This window comes from Notamacropus eugenii, chromosome 6 (genome assembly GCF_028372415.1).
Source record: "Notamacropus eugenii isolate mMacEug1 chromosome 6, mMacEug1.pri_v2, whole genome shotgun sequence".
NCBI lineage: Eukaryota > Metazoa > Chordata > Mammalia > Diprotodontia > Macropodidae > Notamacropus > Notamacropus eugenii.
In genome coordinates, this window is record NC_092877.1 from 326,447,076 (window position 1) to 326,471,455 (window position 24,380).

A 24,380-nucleotide genomic window follows, 5' to 3' on the forward strand; every position below is an offset into this window, starting at 1 on the left:
ATACCTAGCAAATTAGGATATCTTTCAATTCTGTTCTCTCTCACTCTTTTTCAGGGTAGTCCTGGGAATACTGGTCCTTATGGACCTCCTGGTTTACCAGGATGCAATGGCACTAAGGTAGGAAAAAAAAGAAAAATTAGAAAAATAATAAAACAGCAATGAAGAGTTGGGTTTTCCTTGAAACGTTTTAGTCAAATAAACATGTCTGAATACCTGAACTGTGCATGCATGAGATTTGGAACCAGACAATTTCCTCTATTCAGTTTTTCTCTATTCTCCAGTTCTCTCGTGTCATCATATGGGGTAGATAGGTGGGTTCACTCTCAGTAAGATAAAGAACCAGGTGCCCAAGTGGTCAGTTTCACCTGCAGCTGTGAAGCATCATTAATCACACAGCTGTGGGAGCACAGCTGCACTCAGGACGAAGAATGACTCTGCTTACCAAGTCAAACCAGTCTTACAGCTCTTCATCCCTTTTCCCCAGAGCGTGGCCTCAGATGGAGGGGGATGACCTAATTATTCAAGTTTCAAGTAATCAGCAATTTGAAATTTCTTGGCACAATTAGGCTTTTGGAGCTCATGAACAATTTGAGAACAAGTAGATTCTAATCCCATTTTCAATTGATATAATGGATTCCTGGCTCTCAGTTTCCTGACCCACAAATAGCTATAAGTACTCCTGAGTGCTTTGTCTGGGGTTGCCATTGCCTTACTGAAAGAGGAGGGTAAGGGACAAAGGAAATGCCTAAATAAGCTTTTCTAGTGAAGTTGGACAACAGCTAAGAAGAATGACCAACTTTGTATGCCTTTCAGGGGGAGCAAGGATTTCCAGGACCTCCAGGGATACCAGGTCATCCAGGGTTACCGGTAGGTTCTACTTTACAAACCCTGTCACGGAAATGAAGTATGGGAAATGATCCATCTACTTCTCTTTCACATGCTGTAAGGGAAAGCTAAGGAAGGCATTTCTGTTCTCCACCAAGAAAGCATTACAGTTAATGAGACTCTGAGAAAAAGAAGTGAGAACCTTAGCTGTGCATCTGGCAGGTGCTCTATTGTGACAATGTGATTGACAACTGTTAAAATTTATTTGCAAAGATAGTAGTATGATGTCTTAGGACAACTTGAAAACTATACACTGGCAATTTCATTTGAGGGTATGCAACACTCAATGAAATAGTATAGCGGGTTGGGTAGGTTTGGGGGATAGGGGAAAATGGAGTTACAGCTGAGACTGAGTCACTGTCAGTGTCACACTGTTCCAGGCTTAGGGGATAGTATAATCCCAGAGTTTCAAAGGTGGAAGGGTCCTCAATGATGTAATGTTAATGAGGGTTAAAGATCTTCCCCATCCATTAATAGGCTTCACTGAAGCCCATTAAGGGAAGCTTTTTGTTAATTAATGAGGCACCTGGTCAGGAGCATCATGATGTCCTCTGGCTCCGAAAAGTGTATATATATACTCTGAGATGAGGTTTTGCTTTGGGGGCTTGGAAGAAGGTTCATGTGCCAGATGAGACTCTAGGGAACTGTTAAGGAGCCCCTCCAGCTTTGAAAACCCAGATGTTGGTGCTTCTCTCTCTGGTAACTACGTATATGTATGCATGTAACAGTCAGACAGGTGGATCTGTCTGTTCATCTGTGATGTATGTATTGCTTATGGTCAGACAGAAGCCCTGTCTGTTGGTCTTTATTTCTCTGCTTGTATTTCCTCTGTTGATGAATGTAATTAAAGTAGATTGTTGACCCCTCAAAAGTTGCTTTCTTTTTAGAAAAGCAGATCTAAGGACCTGTACAGCAGATCCTCCTGTGTATGCCAGGGTGTTTGTTGCTACAAATGACCACCTAATCCAACCAATCCCTGAAAAAGAGTCCGTTCTATGACATACCAGACACACTGTCATCTAATCTCTGCTTGAAGACCACCAAGGGGAAGGCTGCCACCTCCTAAGGCATTCCTCTTTAGGAAGTTATTTTTAACATTAAGGCTAAATTTGCCTTGTTTTGTTTGTCTCCTCATGGCTCCTTCACATGCTCGCTGGGACCAAGCAGATCAAATCTAATCCACTTGACTTCCAATTACTTGAATATAACTATTATGTCTCCCTAAGATTTCTAATCTAACACTCTCAGTTCTTTCCACCCATCCTCATATGGCATGAACCTCTTTGCCATTCTGTATGTCTTCCTCAGACTCATATTAAGGTTGCTATAAGTGCACTGAAAACTACAGAGCTTTTCAAAGGAATAGCTATCTAATTCCCTACTGGCCTTTTAAAATTACCATTATTCCAAGTTTGTCCTTGACATATGTAACAGAAACAAAATCAGAATTAGCAACTCTGCTTTACTGAGAAAGCTCTGTTATGGAATGTCAGCAGAGAAGGAATAGTAATGAAGGGTGAGGGAAAGAGGGTAGAAAACAAGGAGTATGTGCCCATGTTTCCCTCTTTCAATATATCTGAATGGAGGGAGTTGAAATGAGGTATTTCTTTTGTGGACAAGAGAAAGTGAGGTAGGAAGATGTGTCTAAGTGGACAGGACCCTTATGGAGTCTAATCTTATCACAGATACCCCTCATGGACAGGCAAAGGAAATCCATGGGGAGTCAAAGTATGATAAATGTATCTCTGAACACTTGACTCCTGTGACACTTCTACAATCTGTACATCACCATTTAGTCTTGAACTGTCTTCCCATTATTCCATCTGTAGCATTCTCATCTTCCCAAATAGATAGCAGATTATTTGAGTGAGGAACCATGTCTGACCCTTCTTTATCTCTTCCAAAGCCACAGAGTTAAGGGCCAAATCCTGAGTACCTTGTGAAGGGACACTTGGGAGCTTAAATTTACCTTGTCTAGTACCTTGACTTTGCATGAACACACACACACTGGGTTTATGTTTCAAATCTTGATGGAGCTCCATTTCCACTATTTACAAACTGTGTAGTCACAAGTCTGACAAGTCACAACGTCTCTGATCCTCAGTTTCTTCATCTGAACTAGAAGATTTTTAAGGTTTCTTCCAGCTCTGTGATCCTCTTTATATCTGTATTTCTGCCTTTCTTTCCTATCTTTTAGAATTGGGGGTTCTGAGCTCAGATCCTAATTCTGCTTCTTAATGCTAATATGACCTCTGGCTAGTCACTTTCCCTTTGACTCTCAGTTTCTGAAATGAGGAATTTGAACCACTGAAGTGTTATCCAGTTTTAAAACTAAGCTCCTAAGTGTCCCTTTACTGGATCTTTTCCAGTATGCACTCCCTCATTCTCATACCCTCTAAATCCCAGCCTTACTTCCTGATATTGTTTGCCTCGAATGAGGACTATGACAGTCTCAGGTACAACTAGATATGGCTTCTCTTACTACTTTGACAATTAGCCACTTCATTATTTATTTCTGCGTATTATGCCCTTAACCCTCAGTTCCCAGATCTTAATCTACTTGTTGAGTTGTTTTTCAGTCATGTCTGACTCATCATGGCCCCATTTGGGTTGTTTTTTTTTTCTTTTTTGGCAAAGGTACTGGAATTGGTTGCCATTTCCTTCAATTCATTTTACAGATGAGGAAACTGAGGTAAAGGGTTAAGTGACTTACCCAGGCTCACTGAGTCAGTAAGTGTTTGAGGCTGGATTTAACTCAGGAAGATGAGTCTTCCTAATTCCAAGTCTGATATCTATCTACTGTGCCACTTACCTGCCTCATGTTAATCTATAGCCCCAAACTATGTAAATCTCCCTATTAACCATGGTAAACCCTGGACTTTGGGAAAATCACAAGGAATGCTTTGGTCAGTTTCATCCCAGTACTTAAATTAAATTAGACTTATGCCTAAACAAAACAAAGAGCACCATGCTAATTAAAAGCAATACTTAAAAAGAAAACACAAAAAAATCCCACATTACACCAATGTCAACTCAACTTTTTTAGCCTTCTCACACCTTATGGGGTTTGGTGCTTCATGTCAACTCAACTTTTTTAGGCTTCTCACACCTTATGGGGTTTAGTGCTTCAGGGACCTGTTGAAATAACATTTTGCTTTGGAGGAAGACGTCTCCTATTTTCCTGGAGTAGGGGTTCAGTGGGAGTGTACCTTGAACATTAGAAGTCCACCATTTTCTTAGGTAACACTTTGTGTTAGACACATAGAGTTCCCTCTCATACCAACCTATTGTCATAAAAGATTTCTTTAGTGTTCCTTGAATCTTCATAAGCTGTCACTAAACACAGGTTTCATTCCATTAGCAACAGAATTACCAAATCTGCAAACTTCTAAATAAATCATTGAATTTCATTGATGTGGCATTCCCAATATTATTCACAAATGGGGAAGAGTTCCCTATTTGCATTCTATTTTATTAATTTACTATTATTTTTTCTAGGGTACCAATGGATTAAAAGGAGAAAAAGTAAGTCATATGTAGTATTATCATTAATTACTCAATAATCAAAAAGTATTCAAATTAAAAATATTATAAAGAAAATATTTGTATCAAATGGAGAAATATATTTAAATATAAGTAAGATTTCATGAACACAAATGGCATTAATACATAATCCAACATAATCTGGGCAATTTTTTTGTACTTGTGGAATAAAAAAGATAATTCCATCATTTCTTTCTATAGATATTGTATAACAGATGTAATTTTCTATCATCATAATCCATTGAGAAAGAATAATCTAATAGAAAGACCACTGAGTCAGGAGCCCCAAGTACAGGTGGCAGGTATGGCTGAGTCAGAAGGAGCCATGCTGAGTCCTGTCTGTGACATTCAGGCATACTGGTACCAGCCAAAGGCAGGATAAGGAAATACATATACAATAAAAAGATTTAAAATGTTGGGGAATCAGGTTGAATTGGACAGTCAAGTCCTGGTGATCCTTGCAATTTGACTTCCTTACTTTGTTTTGGATGTCCTCAACGATGAATTATCTGGGTGACAACCAGTTCTTCTGACTCTCTCTCAATCCTTTGGATAACAGTTGCACAGAAATCCTCATAGCCAGCAGGATGAACAACCAAAGCTTTTGCTTCCTTTTTTGATTTGTTCCTGCTTCCTCATAGGTCAAACCAAGCTTCTGCTGCATAGACAAGCTAACCCTAACCTTAATTCCCCAACTCTCGGTTTTTCTCTATCATTAGTCCCTTTCAATCTTGTGATCCCTTAAAATCCAAATTGAGTTCTTTCATTGAATGTGTAATCTTACAGGCTGATTTAAGTTCTTTTTTTATTTTCCCCACCAGTAAAGCCACAGAACCTAAAGGAAGGGAAAGCAAATTCAAAAATAAAACACTAGATAATTTTAAGGCATTGCTATCTTTAAAGAAAACCAGCAACTTACAACAAGCTTTGGGTATATTTTAATGTAGATAATAATACTCCACTACCTACTTCATTTTGTGTTGTGGGCAGAGGACCTTGTAAAGTGTAAGATATGATACTGGATGTCCCAAAAGTCTCAGTGCAATTTCAAGCCAGTAAAACGTTAAACTACACTGAGACTTTTGGGACAAGATGATGATGATGATGATGATGATGATGATGATGATGATGATGATGATGATGATAGTGGTGGTGGTGAGAGGGGGTGGAAGGGGTGTATATCCCTATCTATCTATCTATCTATCTATCTCTCTATCTATCTATCTATCTGATACAACAACCCTGTAGAATAAGGTGCTATCATTATTCCCATTTTTAAGATAAGAAAAATGAGGTTAAGGGTCTTGGGTTATACAGTGAGTACAAGTATATGAAGCTGGATCCCTGTGAGCTGTTATGATTACTGCTATTTTTTTCAGTATCCCCACTGTGAAATATTTTTAGCTTTGGAACAGTATGACTCAATAAAAATTAATAAGAGTTGTAAAAAGACTATATTTTATTGGATTTAATGGATTTCCTTCATTTTCAAGGGAGCCCCAGCTCGTGAAGAAGTTATAGGAAATGGTGGAAGAGGTGACCCTGGGTTACCAGGAATCCCAGGACGTCAGGTACAGAACTTCAGGCAGAGAACAGACTCTCATTTTTGCTGCCTTCTGCAAAGCTAATATAATAAATACTTATCATTTCCTTAAAAACTGATTTATTCAGCATTCAAATTCACCAGTCTACCTAAATGTTTATAAGGGGATTTGATTAAATAATGCAATTCAATACACATTTATTGAAAGCTTGCTATATGCCATGCATTTTTTAGGGACACAGTAATTCTTGCCCTCAAGAAGCTTTTGTTCCATTGGGGAAAAGCCACACATACACAAGTAAATACATATATAGTTAGAGTAAATACCAGGTGATTTGGCAGTGGGGAGAGGATTAAAAACTGGGAAGATCTGGAAAAGCCTCCTGAGGGAGATGGCTCCTAAACTGTGCTTTCAATGAAGCTAGGGATTCTCCAGGGTGAAAGTGAAGGAGAGTAGAGGTTATAGAATGTCACCTACAGAGAAGAACAAGCAGGTTAGTTTGACTGGAGTACAGAGAGCATCAGGAGGACTGATGTCAGATCAAATCATGAGGCTGCCAGATCATGAAGGACTTCAAATGCCACAGTTTTCCAAAAGTCACTTGAGCTTCTTGAGGACAGGAATGCTATGGTCAGATTCTCACTTTAAGAATATCAGTTTTGTAACTTTCTTTATTCCACCAACCCCTGTGGCAGCTTGAGGTGAAGCCTATGGACCCATTATCAGAATAATGATTTTACATACATGAGTACATAATATTACAAAGGACCAAGTATATTGAAATATACTTCTCAAAATAATTTTTAAAACAAGTTCATGGACCTCCAGTTAAGAACCCCCACTTAAGACTATAAGTTGCAGAAATAGTGCTGACCTTCTTTGGTAGAGGGAATGTCCTCAACTACGAAGTTCCCAAAACCAATGTAATCACAACCATAGTTTTATATGACACTTGAATCATGCATCGATCGATGATCTCTGCAGACATTCAGCCTAGATTGTATATTAATTCCTACATTATTACAAATCAATGAATTGCTTACCCCCACCCCAACCCAACTAGTACTGGTTACCAACCACAGTCACAGTCCTTAAAACAGCTAGTTGGAAGAAGATAGACATACCACTATTTTGCCTTCTCAGTATATAAGCACAATGGTGAGCTTACAGAATCCCTACATAAGAGAAGAATCCTTGAGTTACACACACAACTATAGTTGTGCCCTCCCCTGAACACCAAAGGCTCACTTGGGCCAGTTCCTATCTCCGTAGTCAGACTAATTCTTTCCAAAGACAAAAGGATTACAACAAGTCTTAATGTCATGATTAACAGCAAATACCTTACCTTGTGCTACAGTTCTACAACCATACAGAGATTGATAGGGAGTGGCTAGAATAACTGCATTGATGGAAATTAGGTGGGTTTCATGGAAGAGATGAGTCTTGAGCAAAATTTTGAAGGAGGAAAAAGAAAAGAGGGCCCATTTCAGATAATGACATAATCAAAAGCTTTGGAGTCAGAAAATAAGCGGATTTGCCAGTGTGAGATGGAGGTATAACTGAGTAGAAGATGGGGTGTATCCAAACTCCAGTTGAAGGACAGTGTCAGTTGGTAGAGGGCCTTGAATTGGTGATTAGGAGTTTTAAATTGATTCCATTTAACCGGTAAGATCTGACAAACAACACTTGAGGAAGTTCTCGCTATCCCGTGTTGACAGATTCAAGAGATGAAGGACAAGAGGCCAGGAGACCACAAAGGATGGGGGAAATGAATATGAAATCCTAAAGACTGGACCATTAGCAGAGGGAAAGTGAGACTATATAGACTCTGCTATAAAACACAATGGAACCTCTGCCTTTATAGACATTCCCCTCCATGCCGGGTTGCCGATGACCTATTCTACATGGTTAAAGACTCTATTCTTTGGGTGTGATGATTTTTTAGATATAATTTATTCTTCTGATTCCTTTAAAATACATAGTAAATTATCCTTGTGAAATTAGGGTTGCTTTTATATAATAACCAGGTGGGAATTTTTTTATAATTCATGCTTTTTAAAGGGTTTGCCTGGACCCCCAGGATTTCCTGGACCGGCTGGACCACAAGGGCCTCCAGGTTTCTTAGTGAGTATGAAGCCTTCATCAATATACATAAATGTGTATATACATGTGTATATTTATGTATATATATATATGCATATATATACATAGTGTATATATATATATATATATATATATATATATATATATATATATATATATATATATATATATATATATATATATATATGATAGCCATGTTAAAAGATGGCCATGGATATTATCTTGGGAACTTGTAGAGATGGGTAGTTTGTGTCTGTCTGAATAAGTTGCTCTTCCACTGATAAAATATTTCTTAGTGAAATCTGCAGAGCTCTTTCCATATTGTAATTTTAATCTGTGGTGTCTTCCAGGGTTTTCCAGGAGAGACGGGACCTCCAGGACCAAAGGTAGATCAAAATTCACAGATGGTAGAGCACACATCAGAGATCTCTAGCTAGGGGGTTTTGATTGCCTAGGGAATCTCAGAGTCTTTTCTCATTAGTCCTCAAGCCCTCTCCCTGAGCTTCAAAGGGACTTCCAGCAAGGAAGAAAGTACAATTGGGAGGGTTTTCCCATCCCAGATCCTCAATCAGGTTTTTAAGGAAATCAAATGCAGTTTCTCATAAGGAAAAAGTTGGACATCATCAACCTGATTTCAGACATTTTCTGAAAAAACTACCCAATTGTACTTCATATCACCTGATTTGAACAATATGTTACTGCCAAAGAAAGACAAGTTTCATCTTTCTTTGGTACATACCTTTAAATTTAATTTGCATCATTAACAGTTACTCCATTACTCTTTTTTTTCACTTTTTTATTTTAATGTTTAATTTCATCTTGCTGAAAGAATATAGTCATAACTAGGGCAGGGCAGCTAGGACTTTTTCCCAGGGCAACAAAATCTAGAAAGCACAAAAATTTAACACATGCACCTCTTCATCAGCAGCAGAGAAATGACTGAGCCTAGCATCTAGTTAGCAAGTATGATTAGTTAAACATTAGAAGACTGAAAGTTATAGAGGTTCCTCTTTGTAAGTCAGTATTTTTTTATTTGCTCCATGATTTTATTGATGAAAAGAGGTCCTAGAGAATAACTTCCTCTATCACTGCAGATCTGAGCCTTCTCAGCAATTTGGAGTCTTAAAGAGATTCCTGAATTTAACATCACTGGGGCGGTGAATAGGGAGTGTGCCTCCAAGGCAGAAAAATTGGGGTCCAAGTCCTACCTTTTACATATACTGTGGGATCCTGGCAAAGCACTTATCTTCTCAGTGCTTAGAGAAGACTATAGTTTATAGAGAAGGTGCCAATCTGTGGTGGTAAAGAGAATTTTCTCATTTGGGAGTTCCTTTAGTGAATTATCGGTGTACCAATGATTCACAGGTTCAGTGACTATTAGTCTCACATCATGAATTAGAAAATTGATTTAATTAACTTAATTAATTAGCATCATTTAGGACTGTTTGCACTAGATTCCAAAATTTCTAGGTGTTATTCTGAAAGAACACAAAATTTGGAGTCAGAGGACCTGGATTTAAATACTAACTTTGCTACTTATTATCTGTATGACCGTGCAAATCACTTCCTCTTGCTGGGCCTGTAAAATGAAAGTAGTAGATTAAATGACATCTAAGCTTCCTGCTGGTTCTAACATCCTGTGACACTTTGATCATGACAGTAAATACAGGATAGCCATTCACACTTTCATTCAATTCCTTTTTTATAGTTCTGTTGTGAAAGATAATCATTTGTTATTCAGACCCCTGTACTTTCACAACCCCTAGCCTAACATGACATTACTGTCCCAGTAGGAATTTCAAAGCCATTGTGATGGCCAAATACTTTTGAAATCCAAACCCAGTCTCTCTTGCTGACAGCACAAAGAGCAGATGTCCTACCTGCCCCAAAGCACAAAGCCAACCAATGGTGGGCTAAGGAACCAAGGATCCTGACTCCCTCCACCTCCAGTGTTCTTTTCATTCCTGGGTCAGTTGTGACATTAAGTAAATTCATTAAGTCCCTCTGTACTTAATTTTTCTGTTTTTAGAATAAGATCATTTTCCTCCCAAGTATTATCTGAAAAAAATCCTTTATCAGCCCAAAATCCAAGGTTCAAATATGAATGTCCAGTGTAAAAGATTAAATAGATGAAATGTGAATGTTTTCATGTATTAAAACTTTTTTAAAAATATAACCTTTATGTTTCTCCATAGGGTCACATGGGTGTTAAAGGAATCGGAGAAAAGGGAGATCGGGTAATTTAAAATGCTACCTTTTACATACATGGGGAAAATTACTTTTAAGAACTATTGTATAAATATCCACAGTGGCTAGAAAAATGACATTTACGGTGACTACACTTCCCATGTCTCAAGTTACCTTCCTATCTTAATATAGGAAGTGTACAGATAGGGAAGTGACATTCTTCCAAGATAGCTCATCTATGGAATCTAGTTGTTTTTGTCATTTATTTGTTTGTCCTTTTAGGGTATTAAAGGGTTAACAGGACCCCCTGGGCCACCAGGAGCAGTTATCGTGACACTGACTGGACCAGACAACCTAACGGTAACAATCCAACAGTACTTAAGTTTTGCCTTCTGCTAAGCCTGGGACCTGTTTATGCTTGCAACTAAGACTTCTTGGAAATGGCAGGGATGAGAGACAGCACCTATCCCCAATCCAAATTTCCCTTAATCCAACTCATTTACCTTGTCCCTTCCTCTCCTCATTAGTTATTTCTCACAGTTCAGGAATGGAAGACTGGGGAAGAGCAGGGGGAGAGATTTATGGAGTGAGGGAGGGAACGGTAGGTTGTAGATAAAGGTCGAGGGCTTCTGTTAGTTCCCAGATTCCTGATGACAGTGCCCAAGTCTTTTTTAGTTGTCAGATGGACAATGGCCAGAGTTTGCCACAAGAGTAGAGTTCAGAAATTTTGCTCTTCGCAAATGTAATTTAGCTCTTCATTCAACTATCCATTTTGGGGACAATTATGTCATTTCACTTTTGTCAACAATTAAATTCTGTATCCAACACAGTCTTTGCAAATTACGGTAAAATAAGATCGTTTTCTTAAATTTGTTCAGGACAAGTCTGCCTCGAATCAAACTAAAGAACAAACTGATGGTTGAAAATCCAAATGTGCCAAACAAATAAATTAGGAAATAATTTTTTGGAGTGCAACAGTAAGAAAAAAATTGCTTTATCAAAGGATTCAGGTTTCCTTTGAAATGAGATAATCACATTATTTATTCAATGAAATGAGATAATGTATATAAAGTGAAATCCTATATAAATGTGAGCTATTATAACATTATACTTCCTTAAATACATTTGAGATGATTTAATTGACAAAATCCAAACTGTACACAGCATTTTAGGAACATATTTATTGAATAAATTGTATAGCCCATTAAGATTTTATAAAGAGACAAGCAGATTGAGCCCTCAAGATTAACTGGAAATTCCAGGTCTACCTTCACTCCAATGTACCTTATTAGTTGTGTTTAGGAGGAAGGGCCCAAACCCTTACCCCATGTACAAAAACAACATAATGAGCCAAATGTAATTATGAAGTGCCTCATTTTACTTTTTCTCTTTATTCTACCTGCCCCTCTCTTTGAAGAAGAAAAAAGGAAAACAAAACCCTTGTAACAAATATGCATAATTAAGCAAAACAAATTCCCACTTTGGCCATGTCCAAAAAGATGCATCTCATTCTGCATATATATTCCATCTTTCTCTGTCAGAAGGTGGGTAGCATCCTTCTCCATCAGTCCTTCAGACTCTGGCTGGTCATTTCCAGGATTAGAGTTCTTAAATCTTTCAAAGTTGTTCATTTTTAAATATTGCTGTTAGAGTACATAACTCCTGGCTCTGTTCACTTCACTCAGTATCAGTTCACATATATCTTCCAAGTTTTCTCTGAATCTGTTGTCTTAGTCATTTAATCATAGCACAACAATATTCCATTATGTTCATGTTTCATAATTTGTTCATCTATTCCCCAATCAATGGACATTTACTTTGTTTCCAGTTTTTTGCCACCACAAAAAGAGCTACTAAAAATATTTTTTTACATATAGGTCCTTTTCCTCTTTTTTGATCTCTTTGGGGATAGAGGTCTAATAATGAAATAGTTTAGTAACTTTGGGGGTATTATTCCAAATTGCTTTCCAGAATGGCTGGACCAACTTGCAGCAATTAGTTCATGAATGTATCTATTTTCTCACAGCTCCTTCAACATTTGACATTTTTCTTTTTTGTGATCAGATGTGATGGGTATGATATGGAACTTCAGTGTTGCTTTAATTTGCATTTCTCTGATTATTAATAATTTGGAGCATTTTTTCACATGGACACAACTTCACATGGTAGAGGTGCTTCTAAAAAAGTGTTTTCAATCTCTCTAAAAAAATAAATTGAATTTGATTTTAAATGTTCTAGAATAACTTATTGAAAAAAACTTCAAATGAAGATTTCTTATATAATAGTAACAATCATCATCCGATGCATCAGATTTTCTCACAATGAGGAATATTAGGGAACTATTTTAAATTGCAATTTTAAATGTCTTAAGATAAACATCTTGTGAATGTACAAACACTCTGAATTATTTTTTCATAGGAATACAAAGGGGATAAAGGAGACAAAGGATCAATGGGTGAGCCAGGACCCCCAGGACCAAAGGTAGGCTGTAACTAACTATCATTAACACTACTTCCAGAACATATAACAAGGCATTTCAATGTATGTTATTGTGTAAGGAACTTTCAATCCTTGATAAAATGCAAAAAAGAAACTGACTCATTATTTTATCAATCCCTTGTATTAAAAAAACCCTAGAATTTTACCTTGAAAATAATAAAGCTATAATATTTATATAACAATATTAATCATAATAATATTATTCACCTTTATTATCACAAGCTAAGTATAATAATAAAATAATAATAATAAATTTTTCATGGCCATGGATAACTTGGGTAAGTCATTTCAATTTGGATTGCAAGTTGCCATACATCATATGTACTGGGCCTTTCTTATTAGAACATGTGAACACAAACCATTATATTGCATTTTCATTCTCCCCTTTGCTGTTCTCTCTCTCTACATGACACTGATCTCTGATTATTCCTGACCTTTGTCTTAGTAATCAATTCTTATTTCCTATGTTCTGTCAATAAATTATATATCGATCTGCAATCTATATGCTGTATAAGGCGACATAGTCAATAAATTGGTCTGGGATCACAGATTTAGAGCTAGAAAGAACCTAAAAAATGTAGTTCAACCCCTTCATGTTATAGATGAAGAAAGTGAAGACGGGGAGGTCAAACAATTTATGTCACTTCTCCTTTTTCCTTTTGTATGCTTTTTCCTTTCTTTTGTGTATTTTTGAAGAATTTGGACTTTCAACCAATTGATCAAACAATAAGCATTTATTAAATACTGTTATGTGCCAGGCACTGCATTAAGATCTGAGCATACAAAGAAAAAGCCAAAACGTTCCTGTTCTTGAGAAACTTATATTACAGTGGGGGTGACAAATATAAGCATGTCTATATATGCAACATAAATATGGAAGGTACCCTTAGAGATAGAGTTCATGCAGGTGGTGTCAGTTTGATCTGTGGTCTAAGGATCAATTCAAATTCAAAGACATTCATCATCAGAAAGTTGGCCATCTAAAGGCCCTAATTGCTCTATGATCCTCTAATCCTAAATGTAGTAAGTAAATAAAATCAATGTGAATGGAAAAACAAGGATAGTCTCCTCTCTGAGTACTTACTTCCTAACTCTCATTTGCATTGGCAGGATGAGTACTCAGATGGCAATGAGTTCCATCACATTTCTAGAGATAGCCCTTAGGTTTCTAATGCTGTTGCTCATAAGCCCCCATTGGTGTGTTTTTCACACAGTTATAAGCCAATGGTCTCAATTAGCTTTTTTAAAAGGTATTTATTAAAGTGATGTAGTAAGATAGTTGATACAAAAATGGCCCTCTTCTCCACCAGCACACACTCTTCTGCTAGACACATATGGCACCTGGAAAGAGTGTACAAAGGTACAAAGGTAGTGAGGTACATGTTTAGAGAATAGCTGTGGCTAAAGTAATACTACACAAGTCCTAGTACTGGAAGTCCTTTTCTCCTTTTTGGGAATCCTCATGAAGCTCTCTTTATCTGTAGTTCTTCACTGAACTCCAAGGACTTTCCTCTTTCAACAGGCAGAATTCTTTTTACCACAAGGGAGGAGGAATCATACTCCTTGAAACTTGGGTAGCTTCTCTTCATTTGGGTGGCTCTATTTCTGTATCCATGTGTCTTTTTGGTCCATGTTTGTCCTTGGTGGTTGGACGCATCATCTTCTATTGTTCTCTTCTCAGCGATATCAATGGAATAGGCTAGAGAAACACTAGCTTTATCCTCCCTCACCTCCTTTCTGCCAAGAATAATGCCCTCTCAAGGGCTTGTTTGAACTAGTATCCTCAACTCTACAACCAAAATCTTCTACCTCTGTCATAGACCCCTCTGGACTAATTTCACTGATATGAACTGCTATGTTATACATAGACCCAATGGGTGTGATTGGTCTCAGCCAATCATACTCAGAACAGTCATGCCACTTAAACAGATCAGAGGGTTTAAACTCTCTCATTTATACATTTCAAAACTTTGTTGCATACATGTCAATCGATTGATTAGAGTTGCTGAGGAACTCAACCCTTATACAAGAAAACATAAACCTTAACATTTCTCCAATATAGGGGCTACCTGGTGAATCTTATGGCTCTGAAAAAGGTGTTCCTGGAGACCCTGGTCCTCAGGTGAGAAACATTCATTCCCTTGTGGAATGTGTGGATACGTGCTTGCAGCAATTTGGATTCTACTTTGAAAAGCCACCTATGTGTATATAAATGTGTGTGTTCATAGCATATGGACATGTATGCATACATGTATTAGAAACAAAGTTTAAGATTTTATCATAAAATGCTTTTTCATAGTGGAAGATGACAAAAATAATGCTTTATATATTTGCAGTATATTTTTGGTACTAACTCAACTATTCATTGAAAGGCTGGGGGAGAAATGGTATAGATAATCTAAAGCCACAGCTCAAATCAAAATTATCTATATGTGATGTTGGAATGGATTTAAATTCATACACATAGAGATAAGTGTCTGATGTTCTGAGTTAACAACATTTAAAAAGAAAAGAAAAGAAACTAAATTGAGGAGATCTAGCTCAGGAGCAGTTAGAAAATAACTTAGCTTTTCTTTCCTTCCTTCCCTGCTTGCTTTTTGGCTGACCTCATACCTTTCTTGGGAGCAAAAAAGAAAAGGAAGCATCTTAGTATGTAAGACTTTTCCTTTTCTAACTGTATTTTTTCCGATTACATATCAAGACAATTTTTAGCATTCATTTTTACAAGATTTTGAGTTCCCAAATTTTCTCCCTCCTTCCCCTCTTCCGAAAATGGTAGGCAATTTGATATAAGTTATGCATGTGCTATCATGTAAAACATATTTCCATGATTCCAGTTGTGAAAGAAGAAACCAAAAGGAAAAAAAAAAGCACAAAAAAGAATAAAGGAAGTGAAAAAAGTATGCTTCAATCTGCATTCAGAGTTCATCAGTTCTTTATCTGGATGCAGATAGCATTTTCCATCATGAGTCCTGCGTAATTGTCTTGGATCCTTGTGTTGCTGAGAAGAGTTAAATCATTCATAGTTGATTATAATACAATGTTGCTGATGCTATGTAGGATGTTTCTCTGGTTCTGTTCATTTCACTTTGCATCAGGTTATACAAGTCTTTCCAAGTTTTTCTGAAATCTGCCTGTTCATCATCTCCTATGGCACAATAGTATTCCATTACCTCCATATATCACAGCTTGTTCGGCCATTTCCCAATTAATGGGCAGCCCCTCAATTTCCAAAATTTTGCCACCAAGAAAAGGGCTGCTATAAATGTTTTTGCACATTTAGTTCCTTTTCCCTTTCTTATATGTCTTTGGGATACAGACCTGGACGTGGTATTGCTGGATCAAACAGTATGCACAGTTTGGTTGCACTTTGGGCACAGTTCCAAATTGCTCTCCAGAATGGTTGCGTCAAAGACTTTTCCTATTAGAAGATGACCTCAGTGTGGGAGATTTAAGGTTTAAGGGAGGTTTAAACTTTCTTTTAAACTTCTAGTTAATGGCCAGAGGAAAAATAGCAAATAGAAGAGTCAAATGTTCCATTTTCTGCTTTTATAAAATAGCATGTAGACTTTTTTCATCTTTCGTTTGTTTTGAATTTAGGGAAAACCTGGGAAAGATGGTGCCCCTGGTTTCCCTGGCCTTCCAGTAAGTATTTTATTTTTCATTATTCCCTCCTGGTTAAAGTTTCAATACTACCTAGACCAAGGAAGGTTTTTTCTCAATTACAATCTGTTTTGTTTTGTTCAGAAATTCTAAATTAACAGTGTACTCCAGTGTAAGAAATATGAGTGTTGGGCTTAGAGTAGGGTGGGGGAACCTGCTGCCTCAAGGCTACATGTAGCCTCCAAGTACAGCCCTCTGACAGAGTCTAAACTTTACAGAACAAATGAAGTTTGGATTCAGTCAAAGGGCCACACTTGAGGACCTAGAAGGTTACATGTGGCCTTGAGGCCGCAGGGATATTTAGTAACTAGGAGACTATTGGGCAAATTACTTCAGCTCTGAGTCTGCTTCTTTACATAAAGTGGAACAATGTCACTTGTGGTACCCACTTCACAGGGTTGTTGCAGGCTTTACATAAAATAATATGCATAAAATGCTTTTAAACTTTAAAATGCCATATTCATGACATTTTTTATTAAAAAATGGTGTAGTATAGTGGTTAGTGCTGGACTTGTAGTCAGGATGACCTAAACTCACCCAAATTCCACCTCTGAAATTAGCTGTCACTTAACTTCTATATGCTTCAAGAGGACAAGAATCTTTTCTCCTTTTAACTTTTATATCCTTGGAGTCTCGTACAGTATTAGACACGTAACAGGTGCTTAATAAAGCTTGCTGAGTTTAACTGTATCTGCTAAGTCACATCTGCACTGGAAGGAATTTCCAAACTGAAAGTTTCCTATACTGATATTTGAGACCCTTCCTGTATTCCATAAACCAATAAAAAGTTTATCATTAAAAAATAAAAGTTCCTGAAAATGTAACTCAACAAATGCTGATTAAGCACCTGCTATGACAGTTTTATTTCAGTCATCCTTCTGTGAAATTCTAACATGAATACATTTTTTTAAAAAGTTTTTTAAGAACAACAGTTTAAAATGTTTACACTGAATGTAGGAGAAACTGGTGAGCTCACTTCTTTAAATTTTCTTCTATTCTTTCTCTTAGGGAGCTAAAGGTGAAAAGGGTTTCCCTGGATTAACTGGTGAAAGTGGTGTTAAGGTAATCCTTTCCTTCATATCCAGTGACATTATCCTATTTTAATTTAAAAACATTTGATAAAAATAAGAAAAAAGATGGGGAAATTGGGCACGAGATACAATCACCACAGACTTCAGCAAGATGTCTTATTGGGATTTCTAGTTTCCTAGAACAATTTAACATTTGGATTTAAACTCTAAATGACATTTAAAGAAAACTTAGCTAATAAAGACTATTATTTTTTTGAGGAAGTGGGGCACTGCACTCAGAATATTCAAATTGTATCATTAGCATTCATTTATTTGGTTGACAATTACATCTATTTCTTTAATACAGGGATTTAAAGGAGACATTGGTCCACCAGGATTCCGTGGTCCAGTAAGTTTGGATGAAATTGTCTGATAAAATGTAGAGTTGATCACCTTAAGGCACTGCACCCTGACTCAGTAATCCTTATAACAACTCTTTAAGAAATTCACATTGTAACATGTATCTTTGAAATATCCAGGAAGATGCTGTTTTTGTTGATACTAAGAACAAAATTGTTTCCCACCCTTGTGTTCAGGAGGACAGTAGCAATGCACACTGCTAAGGGACTTCCTCTCCTTATACCCAATCAATCAACCAAAAAGCATTTCTTCAGTCAGCATTATATAGTAGAGAATACATTGGACTTGGAGTTACAAAGATCTGGATTCAAATCCCACCTCAGGCATTGTGTACGGACATCACTTAATGTCTCTGTGTCTTACTTGCCTCATCTTCAAAATGAGGGAGTTATATTCAGTAGTCTCTCAGATCTTTTCTAGCTCTAAATCCACAATATTACTTGTCATACACATAGAACTGTAACTAGAAATGATGGCCCATATCAAAAGCAGATTAAGGGGTAAGGAAAACACTGGGGAAAGACCTCAGACCTTAGGGACCCAAAGCACAACGGTGGAAGACACAGAAACCCAATGATACCTTAAGCCTTTAGGGTGAGGGGGAAGAAAGATGAAGTCTTTCTGTGGAGAGGCTGATGTAGGAAGGTAACTCTAAAGTCACATATAAACTGATGGGTGGAGATTATGGGCCCATGGAAGTTAGGATTAGATGCTCTGTGTGACCCGCTACCTCTCTGCTAATATAATAGTACCAGACTATGAGTGGCTCACACAGCCCATGGCCTGCAATCCCCAACTCCTAGGAGAAGGAGGAGATAATAGAGAGGGAAGAAACAAGAAAAGGGTATGGTTATGAAATAAGGGAATGTGACAAGAACTTATCTAAAGTATGCCGGATTAACTATCACATTGAACAGTAGAAGGATTTGTAATTGAGATGGCTACCTGGAACCAGGTGAGAGAGCAGGCAATCAGCAAGCATTTATTCATGTGCCTCCTACAAGGTAGGCACTGCGCTAAGGACTGGGGATTCAAGGTAAGGCAGAGACAGAGGCAATCACACCATGGTTGCAATAGTGATGGTATGAGACCAACAGAGTATTGGAAAGTGTAAGAAACAAAAAAAAACAAAAACCCTGGATGCTTGTGCACCCTGGGACAACAGCCTGGTTACCCCATCCCAGTTATGACTGACCCAAAAGACAACAACAAAATAAACAAGGTACTTTTGAGAATGGCCATGAAATACTGCCATCCACAGTGGGCTCTTCACCAACTCTCTTCTCAGCTGTGACAAAAGATGAACTTCCTGGCAGAACCAAGTAAAAATGCTAAAAGAGAGTGGGAGTGGCCAGTGAGAACCCACGAAAAGATGCCAAGGGCCCACAGACTCACTTGTGCTCAGCCCCTGAACACCAAGTTGGATACGATGTGTTTCAGTAGATCAGGGAATAGGAAAAAAATAAAATCCAGAGTTGTGAGTTCTGATCTATAGACATCATGTAATCTCTTCCATTTTCCCATCTACAAAACAAGGTGACAACTATTAGATCTTCCCCTTCCAAGTTAAAATTCAGAAGCTAAAAGAAAAATGGGTCAGGGAGAAGGGTGGAGGATATTTTCTCTTGCTATGACCTTTCAAAATACATTTTCTGTTTTCCCTGAGCAAAATTTGATTTTCATTGGTGTGGGAGAAGCAGTTTGGGGAATGAGTAAGCAAAGTACTGGACTCAGTCAGGAAGAATTGGGTTGGAATCTTGCCTGGGATACTTACTAGCTGTGACTTTAAGGCAGTCACTTAGCACCTCTGAGTCTCCTCATTGTAAAACTGGAACTAACAATAGCAGTTCCCTTACATGGATGTGGTGAGGATCAAGTGAGGGAATGTGTGTAAACTTAATGCAAACATTCTGCAAACTTTACATGTGAGGGTGAATTAATACAGGGCATCCCAGAAGTCTAAGTGGGAATTTAAGCTATTAAGACTTCACTAAGACTTTGGAGACACCATGTGTTATTATTCTATGTCTATCAGTAATCTCTTCAAAAGAACTACATTCCTCCTCTGAAGCTGCGTCACTAATAGCTAAGGAATGTCACCCTGCAGATGAGCTGCAGGATTAGGGAGAAGAGATTAGCCATAAATCTATTGAGCCTATCAGAGATTACATTCATCTAGCCGAGCAAAGAGATAGAATATTTATATTTATAACATGGACATACAGGATAATTATAATATCAGGAGGGCAGCTTTAGCCCTAAATTTCACCTGTGACCTACTGTGGAAGTCTCTCTTTATTCATGGATATTAAGGCCATTGTGATGGCTGTGTCCCAGATGATCGATGACATCTGGCAAATTCTGAAAGTTTCCTTTCAGTCAAGAGGCTACAAAAGAAACTAGAGTAATTGACACCATTATGTCGTCCATTGAAAGCTTTCAGTGAGGGCCTAGGAGGCTTTCTTTTTAACATTGTTCATGCCTTTCTATTTTAAGACAGAATATTACAATGGATACCTGGAGAAAGGCAATGAAGGAGCACCTGGCCCTCCAGGACCCAAAGGAGAACGAGGTTCACATGGTAAGAGGGCTTTTCTTAAAGCATTCTCTCACCACCAGTCCCACTTAGTGCTGAAAGATTCCAAGAGTTTTACTGTCTGCCACTTAAGAAGAAGAATGTTCAAACTTGGCATTTCCCAGAGATGATGGTGATGATTAAATTTTATTGCCATTTTTATGTCCCAACATGTATACAACCACATCAAAAGCTACTTAGTGGGATTTTTGTGAGAATGAATGAAATAACAGGCATCCATTGCCCCACTATACTGCCCATATAGCTATAAAGCCCTTCATAGTTCAGTAAGCACTTTATATACATCATCCCTTTATACATGCTTCAATTGTTTACAATTATTTCATAGAAAGTTTTCATTCCTTGACTAGCTTTCCCCAAGTTTATCTCTTTATTAGTGAATTTAGGGTTTTTTAATCCTTTTAATCTTTGTCTATATGAAGTTCAGTGTTTAAAGAAAAGAGAGCAAGACACAAAAAGCCATGAGAAGTATTGGAGAGACTAACTAGAAGGACCAAAATTCAAGAAAACCTCAAAGGACCAAGCATCATCAATTGACACAGTGCATTTTTTAATCCACAAAGCAAATAGAGGGGAATGAAAACTGTTTATCTGAAAGTAAAATTACAGTATGTTTATAATTATTTGTATTTAAATGAATTATACAGATAAACTATAGTAAATTATAGTAAAATTATTTTCAAAATTTTGTGTTGATTGATCCTCCTGGTTCTTTTAGTAAAATGCCCTACAGTTTCTCCAGTTACTTAAGTTATACATGGTGTAGGAAATGAGTCCTGGACTTGAGTCAGACAACCTAGGTTTCCATCACAGTTCTGCTACTTTCTACCTATTCAGCCTTTAGCAAGTTACTTTATGTCACTGGGCCTCAGTTTCCTCATCTGTAAAATGAGGGTGTTAGTCTGGATGACCTCCAACATTCCTAATGGCTCTAAATCATAATAATCTGATGCTTTTCTTTGGGGGTGGAGAGAAAGAGGGAAGGACATTTGGCATCCATCTCTTTAAAAAAAAATGTTTAATCCTTTCCATAGGACCCAGAGGTCCACCAGGAGATGTTGGTAGAGCCGGTATGTATGTATTTCTTAGACTATATACAATACTAATTTTTTAAAAACAGTAATGTTCATATTAAACCAGGTTGCCTTAAAGTTATGTCTCTCTATGCGAGATATCAGATGTTTCCCAGCTTCATCCAAAGCATTTTTACTACCTCTTTGTTAATTATCTGAGACAGGTAATGAAAGGGAAGATGACAACAAACATATGAGTTGGTGGCATCTTTATTGTCCAGTCAGCTTGGACCAGGTATTCGTTAGAATTTTCATGTGACCTTGAAATGCTAATCAATAATTTTAAAGTCCTGGATCATAAACGAAGACACTTTTCTTAGAGGCAAAACAGGGGTCATTAAAGGAAGACAGAATCTTGAAGAAATACAGATACAGAAAAATAACTTACCTAAAATGTTCTTGGAAGTAACTTTAATAGCTTAAAATGTTTATTTTTTTCACTTAGGGGCATCCAGACCTGGTCTTAGGGGTACCCCAGGACCTCCAGGAATCAAAGGAAGTAAAGGAGAGAGAGGACCACCTGGCATGAATGTAATGGGGCCTCCTGGACCTCCTGGATTCCCAGGCACACCGGGCTACAAGGGGATACCTGGTCTTCCAGGACTACCAGGTCATAATGTCTCCCTCTCGTTCCCCCTAAATTATCTGCAACTTGTTCTTGTAACCAATTTATACATTGAAACAATGGATTTTAATCCTGCTCTGCAATCATGAGTTTTGATGCCTCATTTTTATTCCTGTTCCAAATCCCTTATCAGTGAAGTCAGGAAGATCGAGTGACCTGTTTACAGAGGAATCACCAGCTCATGATCACCCCTCTACAAAGCCACTCAAAGTATTGTACTGATAGATCAGCAGGGCTGTATTATGTCAAGGATCTAAACTTAGGTAGTACATCAATCTCATTAGCTCAGTGACTCTGGAAAAGTCACTTTTTTTGGAACTCATTTTCCTCAACTGTAAAATGAGGAAGTTGGAGCTTGAAGGTCCTTTCCATCTCCTCATCTATGATACTCTGAACTGTACATGGAGTCACAATAAATCTTATCAGTTGAGTGACCTGGGACAAGTCGCTTCTCAGACATCACCAGGTCTTTCCTGATCCCTACCCAGTCCATGGTTGTTGCTACTACTCTAATGATTTAAACCAATTCCTGGAGAATGTGCCAACCTCAAAGCTGCAAAACCAATAAGAATGCAAAGCTTCTGGAAGAGTCATCGAACTAAAGCTTTTATCAATAAATAATTTACAACTGTGCCTAATTAGCTACTGTCTACCTGCAGAGAGTCATGAAAACAGCTGGTGGCACAGTGCACAGAGCTCAGGAAGACCTGAATTCAAATCCAGCCTCAGATATTTACTAGCTTTGTGACCCTGGGCAAGTCACTTAACATCTGCCTGCAGATCTCTAAAATGGGGATGATAATAGCACCTGCCTCCTAGACTTGTGAGAAAAAAATGAGATAATCTTATACGTACTCTGCAAACCTTAAATTACCATATAAATATTGGCTATTGCCTCTGGGATAAAATATAAGCTCTTCAGCCTAGCATTTCAAGTCTTTCATGTCCTACTTTTCCTAACCTTCTACATCACTCTTCTTCATGTCTCCTATATTCCAAATAAACCAACTTTTTGGCCTTTCTCCAAACTCAGCCTCCCACTTCTATCTATGTAATTGTGAAAATAAGTCCCACTCTCTTCATTCATACCAACATACATGAGTGACTTCATCTTCCAATAAAAGAATTATGGGTTAAATATATTGCCTAATGTATATGCTGTGATTCATAGGAAATGGTCTCTAAGAATATGCAATAGATATAAAATTGTCTTTCTGACTTTTCAACAGGTAAAGTAGCTTTTCGGAGTGGTCCTCCAGGAGACCATGGAGATCCAGGCCATTTGGGGTCTCCAGGCATGCCTGGAGTCTATGGGCCCAAAGGTTAGTGAGCCTACAATATCATGTTTAAAATAATCTATATTTTACCCCATTTTTACCCTTATAAAGTGACAATAGACAAAAATTAAGGAGTCAATCAAGCTGTTTAATTCTACACTCTATTTTAAAGATTTTCCTTTTCAAAAATGAATTAGTTGAGGCAGTTAGATGGTGCAGTGGATTGGAGTCTGGAGTCTGAGTTAAAATCCAGCCTCAAATACTTATTAGTTATGTGATCCTGGGTGAGTCACTTAACTCTAATTGCCTCAAAAAGACAATTAGCTGAAAATGCCTCATGAGTTTTATATATATCTTAAACAGAAAGCTGAAATGATTCCCAAATGACTCTCAGCTTTGTAGACTCTCAGCTTTATTCTTCAGGCCAGATGATAAATAGTAAGGGTTAATCACTTTTATGACACATTTCCATCTCTTTTTTCATGCCCAAACTCAGGATAACTGGAATTGAGTTCTTATTCTTCATTTACTTGTCTACGCCAGGCAGATAGAACAGGGAGAGATTATTAAAAGTTTTGATATTTATTAAGTGCTTTTCACAACGCACAAAAGACAAGTTTCTCTGTCTCATGAGAAAAAGGTTTAATTCTCCTAAGTAGACCATATGGGCTCATGATTAATGGAATTATATCACTCTAGGAGAAGCAGGACCACTGTGCACCCAATGCACTTATACTCCAGGACCCCCAGGTCTGCCAGGTTTGCCTGGGTTAGACGGTGAAAAAGGAACTCAAGGTAAATGATATTTGGATTTGTTATTCCCTTTTCCATGGAAGGCTGACTTGGCAAAGAGGGATTTTTAAATCATAGATGCACTAGGATAATTTGAGTGGACTGGAAAGGGGATTTTAGAAGTTCAAAGAAAAGAGCCCAGGTAGCACAAATCCCGGTATGG

At 37.6% G+C, this 24,380-nt stretch overlaps 1 protein-coding gene across 3 annotated transcripts in view; it reads left to right on the forward strand.

Annotated features, from left to right (window-relative positions):
- Nucleotides 1–24,380, forward strand: part of COL4A3 (collagen type IV alpha 3 chain) — a 173,276-nt gene that overhangs the window by 80,505 nt on the left and 68,391 nt on the right. For all 3 annotated transcript variants that reach the window (XR_011968996.1, XM_072617991.1, XM_072617992.1), the window contains exons 6-23: nt 55–117; nt 814–867; nt 4,384–4,410; nt 5,922–5,999; nt 8,034–8,096; nt 8,426–8,461; nt 10,271–10,312; nt 10,545–10,622; nt 12,681–12,743; nt 14,824–14,883; nt 16,362–16,406; nt 17,433–17,486; nt 17,802–17,843; nt 20,351–20,435; nt 21,485–21,520; nt 21,969–22,133; nt 23,378–23,470; nt 24,125–24,220. Coding sequence is in view for 2 of the 3 variants with exons in the window: in XM_072617991.1 (XP_072474092.1) it covers nt 55–117; nt 814–867; nt 4,384–4,410; nt 5,922–5,999; nt 8,034–8,096; nt 8,426–8,461; nt 10,271–10,312; nt 10,545–10,622; nt 12,681–12,743; nt 14,824–14,883; nt 16,362–16,406; nt 17,433–17,486; nt 17,802–17,843; nt 20,351–20,435; nt 21,485–21,520; nt 21,969–22,133; nt 23,378–23,470; nt 24,125–24,220 (1,180 nt within the window). In the remaining variant the exon portion in view is untranslated. The remainder of the gene's footprint in view (nt 1–54; nt 118–813; nt 868–4,383; nt 4,411–5,921; nt 6,000–8,033; nt 8,097–8,425; nt 8,462–10,270; nt 10,313–10,544; nt 10,623–12,680; nt 12,744–14,823; nt 14,884–16,361; nt 16,407–17,432; nt 17,487–17,801; nt 17,844–20,350; nt 20,436–21,484; nt 21,521–21,968; nt 22,134–23,377; nt 23,471–24,124; nt 24,221–24,380) is intronic.